Source organism: Citrus clementina, unplaced genomic scaffold (assembly GCF_000493195.1).
Source record: "Citrus clementina cultivar Clemenules unplaced genomic scaffold, Citrus_clementina_v1.0 scaffold_8, whole genome shotgun sequence".
Classification (NCBI taxonomy): Eukaryota; Viridiplantae; Streptophyta; class Magnoliopsida; order Sapindales; family Rutaceae; genus Citrus; species Citrus x clementina.
In genome coordinates this window covers 13,283,410-13,291,921 of record NW_006262022.1, presented here as the reverse complement: position 1 = coordinate 13,291,921, position 8,512 = coordinate 13,283,410, and the positions used below count along the sequence as shown (strand labels likewise).

At 29.6% G+C, this 8,512-nt stretch overlaps 1 protein-coding gene across 1 annotated transcript; it reads left to right on the top strand.

The window, feature by feature from the left end:
• Positions 1–2,925: 2,925 nt before the first annotated feature.
• LOC18035569 (probable 3-beta-hydroxysteroid-Delta(8),Delta(7)-isomerase) lies at positions 2,926–4,394 on the top strand. The gene is made up of 4 exons (XM_006423771.2): positions 2,926–3,077; positions 3,421–3,570; positions 3,663–3,771; positions 4,097–4,394. The coding sequence occupies exons 1-4, from the start codon at positions 2,945–2,947 to the stop codon at positions 4,356–4,358; spliced, it is 654 nt and encodes a 217-aa protein (XP_006423834.1). The 5' UTR covers positions 2,926–2,944; the 3' UTR covers positions 4,359–4,394.
• Positions 4,395–8,512: the final 4,118 nt, after the last annotated feature.

Sequence of the window (8,512 nt, the reverse complement as noted above, 5' to 3'; positions counted from 1 at the left end):
CTACTATTACAACTCTTTCAGCCCTTCGAGAAGAGATCAGGCAATTGGTAGCCTCAGCTTAGCAGAATGGGTGAGTATGCTACAAATTCAAATTTTTTTTTTTCATTTTATCCCTAACTACCTAATATATTATTTTAATTTCCAACTTTTATCAAAGTCTAATGGGTAGTTCTCTCCAGCATCAAAATTTTGATTTAATAAGTTTATATTTTTTTATATTTTCTATTATAAGATTTAATAAGGCATGCATATGATTACGTAAATTTTCTTTGAATTGTGTACCATTTCACAAGAAAATTGACCACGACTTTTAAAATCAATTTCATAACTATGACTTTTAACATTCAATCTATTTATTTTTTTTCTATAGTCACAAGTTTATTGCAACCAGTTTAATTGAAGGTAATGCATGTTACTTTTTTATTTTATTTGAATTAAGTATTAGTATGAATTTTTATCATTTTTTATGTTGCAAATTATGAACTAAATTTTATTTAATTAAGTTTTTTTTTTCATTTTATGTGTTTGAAAAAGAAAAAGGCATGTCTAAACATTATCAAAAATACTCTAAAAATACAAGGTGATGTAAACTTATGTCTATTTTGGTCATCATATAATAAAATAATATTTTCGTAATAAAATTTACCAAATGCATGTATACTACTTTTTAAACTCATAGCAACTGCAACAATACAATTTACCAAAGTATCAAGCTCACTACTAGAATTATTATTATCTGTGATAAAAAATTTTGTTGCAAAAATAATCAAATTCGTCACTAAAAATAATTTGTGACAATAAAATTATGGTCACAAGTTGGTTATATAAGGTCTGTTGAGGAAAAGTATCAGTGACCACTTTATAAGCTGGCTGCAAAAAAATAACTTTTAGCAACAAAAAAAAAACAGTTAAAAAATATATTTTCACTTTGTCTTCCCTACTTTTTTGCTACCAAATTATTTCGTCGCAAATTAACAATATTTGCGACCATACTAAAACTAGTCGCCAAAAATATATTTTTAAATATAATGTTATATTTAATTATAATTTCATAAAATTTTAATTTGTTGAATTTTTCTTTAATAATTAAAAAAATTATAACATACCTTAGGAAAGTAGAAGAATTAAATTAAAAGATTTATTATTAATAAAAAATACAAAAAAATATAGCAAATGAAATTATATTATTTGGAACAATTACATTTATTCATAAATTTCTTGGTTTTCTTCACCTTCTTGCATCTTGATTTTCTTCACTTCTTTGTATATGATCTTCAATATTTAATTCCTACAAAAAAAATACAAACACAAAGGTTAATTAACTTCTACACATGATAATTAAATAAAATTATGTGACAAAAAAAAGTTAAAAATAAGGTAAGAAGATAGAGAGAACAAGAGAATGAGAACTATAATAATGAGAGAACTTAGAGATAAAAAAGAAAGAGAGAGGAATAAAACAAATATATATAACATGTAAGTCTTTTGCGACCATATTTAAATTTGCTCCAAAAAACTTATTCAAATTGAGATTAATTATGTAAGGCGGTTGAATCCCCGCCAAAAAACTTCACTTTTTGCAACAATATTTTAAAGTTGTTGCTAAAATTACTCAATTTGTGACCAATAGTGATTAGTCACAAAAAAAAAATTTATAAGATTTTATACATCATTTTTTTGGGACTAATGTAACATTGTCTGTAAAATGACTACCTTTAGCTACTGAACAATGATTTGTCACAAAAAGTATTATAAATGTTTGGTGGTAAAATTCTCACCACAATCTTTTACCTTTTGCGACAATTTGAAAGAGGTCGCAAAAAGTAAATATTTGAGATGAAAATTTTATTTTTATCCCATAAAATGTTACCTATTAATTTATCATCTTTTTTTGGGACGAAATCTTTATGTGGTAATTGAGAGTTTAGAATTTGCCAACGGAATTGTGTTTGGCCGCAAATAAATTAAAAATTAAATATATTTGTCAAATGCTTTTGTGACGAAAATTATATTTGGTTGCAAAAGTGAGTTTTTGTGATGAATTTAATTTTGACAAAAAAAAAACATAACATTTAACACTTATGGTCCTAAAAAAGTGATATTCAACGATAAAAATTAAGTCATCACAAAAATATAGTCGTAAAAAATATATTTCTTGTAGTGGCCTTTTCTTAATCAATAATTTATTTTATCCGCACAGAATAAGCGACTTATTTAACTAGTCATCGCAACCCTTAATTCGGTTACAATAGTCATGTTGAGTTATACAAATATATTTGTTAGATTCCAAATAAATATAGTATGTTGGTAATTAATTTAAAAAAAAAACTCCAATTCAAAACAAAAATCCTCAATTATTATTGTTTTTTTTTTAAATAGCACTATACATATTTAAAAAATAAATAGAAATAAAACAATATCAAATGCACAAGAATTTAGAAATAGCTGGCATTGTTGATTTTTTTATTGGTCTAAGCAATATAACTGGCTTTATTTGACTTTTTTGTTGAAATTTATGGGATTGTTAGCAGAATATCTCTTGGTTACTACTGGTCTATAGTAAACAAGTAGCTGGTTTTATTTGACTTTTATGGAGTATCAGATGATACGTTTCTTGCATGTCACCTTCACTCTTTTTTTAAAAAAACAAGTACCTGGTTTTATTTGATTTTTATGGGGTATCAGATGTTACGTTTCTTGCATGTCACCATCACTCTTTTTTTTTTTTAAACAAGTAGTTGGTTTTATTTGACTTTTATGGAGTAACATCTATTTATGGAGTATCAGATGTTACGTTTCTTGCATGTCACCATCACTTTTTTTTTTTTTATAAAAAAAATTATGCTATTTTGGAACTATAGAAAATCTATTAATTTAGTGGATGTTAATTAAAATGAGCCATAATTTCAATTCCAGGTGAAGAAGAAGAAGATAAAAAATTAAAATGAGTCATCCATATTCGCCGAGTGATCTGATTCTACCAGATTTTACTCCAAATTTACGATCTACGTCTGAAGTGCATGCTTGGAATGGAATCGCTTCCTTTTTGGTCATGTTTATCATCTGGCGTATCTCGGGTTGAAATCTTTTACTTGCTGCGATATGACATCATATCATACCCTTTCAGTTTCAGCTCTGTCAAATATAAATTTAGGGACCTTGCTACGTTACAGATTCTGTATGTAACGCAGCAAATGAGGAGCATCCACGCGTTGCAGGAGAGAGGAAAAGTTGTTGGAACTTAGCTGATACAAGACTAATTTCCATTGAGCTGTTACATACAGAGTCTGTAACGTAGTTTTGTCCTAAATTTAGTAGTTAAAAGTCAGTAAAGTCTAATCATCTAACAGTACTTAAGCTGCAGTTAAATCCCAATGTCAATTAAATCTTTGTTTTCTAATAAATTTGTGTCTACTGCAGGGAGGTCACCACGCAAATTATCAAAAACAGACAGATGGCTTATGATCTGGTGGGCTGTTAGTGGTCTTATTCACATCATTCACGAGGGTTACTGGTTTTTCTCTCCAGAATTTTATAAGGACAAGTCTGGAAATTATTTTGCCGAAGTTTGTAAGTTGTCTTTAATGAGAATAATTACATTGAAATTAATTAATTGTAAGTAAGGTGTTTAGTCTCATAAACGAAAGCTGGCACTGCTGCAGGGAAAGAATATAGCAAAGGAGATTCAAGATATGCATCAAGACATGTGGCAGTTCTTGCTATTGAAGGAATTGCCGTGATTTTTGTTGGCCCTGCTAGTCTTCTTGCAATGTAAGTACTGTTTTAAGTATGAATTAACTAAAATGGTATTTGTTTAGAACCTTTTCTCTTCTTTTTTTTTTCTCTCTCCCTATGATGACATCACATCATCAGGTTAATAAAATTGCCCCCATAAATTCCTTTTCTCCCGAAAATGCACAAACTAAAATGAAACTCTCATAGTGATTTTACATAGTTAACTCTCAGATTTTTGTTTTTTCTTTACCTTCAATGACATCGACTATGATGATTGTTTTTTTTTTTTGGTTTCATCATTAATTAATTATATTGTCCCCTATATATGACTCAATTTTCCTGGCTCGGTCTTTGTTGGCAGGTATGCTATAGCTAAGGGAAAGTCATACAGCTACATTCTTCAGTTTGCACTTTCTCTTGTGCAGTTCTATGGGTCTTCCCTCTATTTCATAACAGCTTTCTTGGAAGGCAACAAGTTTGCATGTACTAGATATTTTTATTATTCATACTTCATAGCACAAGGTGGCACCTGGCTTCTATTTCCAGCTTTAATAATGATCCGCTGTTGGAAAAGAATTTGTGCAGCATGCCTGCTCCTAGACCACAAGACCAAAGTTTATTGAAAGTTATTTCATATTCTGCTGTAACTCAAATAAAAATTTACCATGCCTTTGGGCATGGGTTGCCTTTCAAAAGTTATTTTCTCATCATCTGATTGCGTTGTGCTTTAGGTAGCGTTTACTTTTTGGATTGGAGTGAGAATCCTGAGGAGTGAGAATTCTAGGATTGGGAGTGTGGAGTGAGAATGAGAGTATGTTGTTTACTTACACTGGAATGGAAATATGGAATAAAGATCAGAATCCAATTTATGTGTTTACTTTGTCTTGGATTGGGAGTAAATAGTTTCAAATTACAATTTTATCCTTATTTAAAGAATTATAGTTTTTAATTACAAAGCTAATAAAAAATATATTTAATGAATAAATATTTATTTTATTATATTTGTAAATTTATAATAATTATTAATATTCTTAATTATGAACATCACATTTTTTATTAATTTTAATTCTAATATAAAATGAAACATTATTTTATTTTATTTAATATAATTATATTAAATTTAAATATAATTATATTATTTTATATTATTATATAAAATAATAATATAATATTATTTAGTACAAAATTAATATTTTATTAGAATAAAATATTTATTATTATTAATATTAAATAAATATAGTACTATTATTTTTAAAATAAATACAATAATATTATATTTATTAATTCTCTATTAATATAATAATATTATTTTAAAATAATTTTAACTTAGAATCAATGTAAATTATTATTTAGTTAAATATAATAATGTTATTCAAATAAAAATAATATTATTTATTTTATTTGATTAATTATAAAATATTAAATTGAATTAAAATTAAAAAAAATGTAGAAAAGGAAGAGGTAGGAGTGGATTCCTACTCCCACCTCCCCCAATGGGAGTCCCACTCTCACTCCCCACTCCAAAAATAGATGGGGCCCACGGAGTGGGATTCCCACTCCTTCACTAAATAAGTGAAGTAAACACTGGAGTGGGAGGAATCCACACTCCTCACTCCCACTCCAGAAAGTAAACACACTATTAATTGATCAACTCGAAGTACTGCACTGGCTCGTCACGTGGTCATGCTTGGATATATATATATGTGTGTGTGTGTGTGTGTGTGTGTGTGTGTGTGTATTTGTTAGGAGGCCAATTTTTAAGTTTCCCATTTTGTCTACGGGTGGGTAATAGTCGGTTCGGATTTTTCATTTTCTTGATTTTATAGATTTATCCTAATATTATCAAATTTTATACTTTCCACCTAATTTTACAGTTTACAATTCCATTAACAGTCAAGTATCAAACTACACTCTACACACATAATATTAATAACACTATATATAAATAAACAAGTATAAAACTGTTAAATCAAAAGCAAAATAATAAAAGTCCAAATACAAAATAGTCGCAATTCATAAACACGCATAAACTTAAAAGTCTACTACAAATTATAAGTCCATGGCAACTAAAAAATAAAAAAAGTCCATAATAGTGCATTGATATTCGATAAAACTCCACCATAACACAAGCCATAGCTATATCCACCATAACACACAAGTCACAGCTACATCCACCGTAACAAACAAGCCACAACTACATCCACCATCCATATCACCTAAATCAAAATTCAAAGTGAGCCAAAGCGAATAATTAAACTAACTAAAATGACATGATATTTAATAACAAATAAATACATATCAATTATATTACCTAAAAATTATTTATGTTGAACTGCAGTTTTCATGTTGATCTACCAAGTTGGTCGACCGTTGTTGATTTACGAAGTTCTACATTAAAAAAAAATTATCAATTTGAATAAGGTTCATATTACTTAAAAAATAAATTAAAATTAAACAAATTGTATAAGGTCATAATTCTTTAAAAGTAAACTTAAATTAAAATAAAACAAAATATACCTTCTGCAAGTTGATCCATAAACTCGTTGTCTTTAACTAACTTATTTAAGTCCGCTGTTGGATCCATAAAAAGAGGAGACCGCAACCAATTCTGTAATAATACCAGTGCCTCAACCATGTCCGGAGTCAAAGAACTTCTATATTGATCTAAAATACAACCTCCAATACTAAAGGTAGACTTGGAGGCAACAGTAGACACTGGAATAGCAAGAACATCCCTTGCTATACTTGACAAAATAGGATAATTGACACTATTCACCCTCCACCATATCAAAATATCAAATTTAGTCCTCCACTTTATCAAAATATCAAATTTAGTGCCCAAATTATCTTTTGCAATTTTTTTAGTCTTCTCCATCAAGTAAAGATCCAACTCATTTGACAATTTCGAGCTACCTTCACTAACCGCAAATGCCTTACTAAATTCGGAGAAAAGGTCCTCAATCATAACATCATCATCACCACCTAAATCTCAAAAATTCGAACCACTTCCACTTCCATTTGCTAAAGTTTGGCTTCCACTTGCACTCCCACTACCACCTAGTTTATATTGTGCATTGTAAGATTCATAAAGCTTAGTCAACAAATCTTTCACCATTTCATTCATCTCAACACATTTGGTACTAGCCTTGCCATATAATTTCTCAAAGCAATGTGTTGCTAATTTCATTTTTCCTCGTAGATCAAGTACAAAAGCAACAATCAACAATTTATTTATCTTGAAACAGCCCTCCCAATACTTATCAAATTTCTCCTTCATTTTAATAGCCATCAAACACAAAATGCTATCATTACTAGCAAACAACGATTCCAAAGATTGTTCAATTTGACATATCAAATTGTAACAAGTGTTCGATGCCACCTAAAAGAAAAAAATAATGTTAATCAAGCTAAAATAAATTCCATATTATATATCAAAATTCAAAAACATAATATCAAATTGTAACAAGTGTTCGATGCCACCTAAAAGAAAAAAATAATGTTAATCAAGCTAAAATAAATTCCATATCATATATCAAAATTCAAAAACATAATAAAGATGTGATGTTACCTTCAAAGAAGAAGAAAATTACAAAGTCGTATCATAAAAAGTCTTTAGAAATTTAACTATACGACGAGCACTCTCCCAATCACTGTACAACGGTGACCCCTCCTTTTTCTTCTTCCTACCCTCTTTTTCATTGAAATAAGCATCATAAAGCTTATCTTCAATTATCATCCCATCAAATGCCGGCTTAAATTTCAATGCTGTACTTAACATGGAATATGTAGAATTCCACTGAGTAGGACAATCCAAAATCACACTTCCTCGACAATTAATCTTCTGTTGTTGCACACGAGTTTGAAATGCTTGCATCCTGCAGTGGAAGATCTCACATACTTCATAACATTCTGAACATTAATTATACTCGACTCTAGTTCCTTTAACCCTTCAGTAACAATCAAATTCAATATATGTGCACAACAACAAACATGTAAACAATCCTCATTCAACACTAAGACATCATCGCTCCAAGTCTTTAGTCGATCAATTAAGTACCTAAGAGCACCCTCATTTGGATTTGCATTGTCAACCATTACAGTAAACTCTCGCTCTATACCCCAGTCAATTAAACATTTTTAATTTGCTTACCACTTGTTACCGATGAATGATCATTAACCGTGTTGAAGCTAATAATCTTTCTATGTAAATTTCAATCCTTGTCAATAAAGTGAGCTGTGATGACCATGTAGCTAACTGTCGTAATGGAAGTCCAAATATCAATGGTCAAAGATACTCTCTGCTTATTCCTAACCAATAAACTCTTCAACTTAGCTTTTTCCTCGACATACATATCAACAGTATCCCTAGTAATGGTTCTTCGTGATGGAAGAAGATATCTAGGAGCCGCCACACTGCAAAAATGCTTAAAACCCGAATTCTCCACAATAGAAAAAGGCAATTCATCAAGAACAATAATCTTCATAGCTGCTCGTCTGCAAGCATCGTGACTAAAACCTCTTGCTACAATTTCATCACCACCGACATCTTGAGTTAAAGTTGTTTGGTCTTTATGTAAGTCCTTGTACTTTTGACACCTTTCTTGGTAATGAGTCCTCAAAGTGCTAATCCCGTACCCTACTAAGCCACATTCAAATTCATTACCGCAGTAGTTGCATTTGCACTTCCTATCATTACACTACAACAAAACTATGAATAGATGACAGACACTTTGTGACTGACTATGACAGGTCATAAAAGTATGATAGAGTTGTGATA

What these genes read in the sequence shown, in the direction of transcription:
- LOC18035569 (XM_006423771.2), top strand. Translation starts at nt 2,945, where the DNA reads ATGAGTCATCCATATTCGCCGAGTGATCTGATTCTACCAGATTTTACT. An exon ending in TATCATCTGGCGTATCTCGG is followed by an intron (nt 3,078 to 3,420) that starts GTTGAAATCTTT and finishes TGTCTACTGCAG; the next exon opens with GGAGGTCACCACGCAAATTA. An exon ending in AAATTATTTTGCCGAAGTTT is followed by an intron (nt 3,571 to 3,662) that starts GTAAGTTGTCTT and finishes GCACTGCTGCAG; the next exon opens with GGAAAGAATATAGCAAAGGA.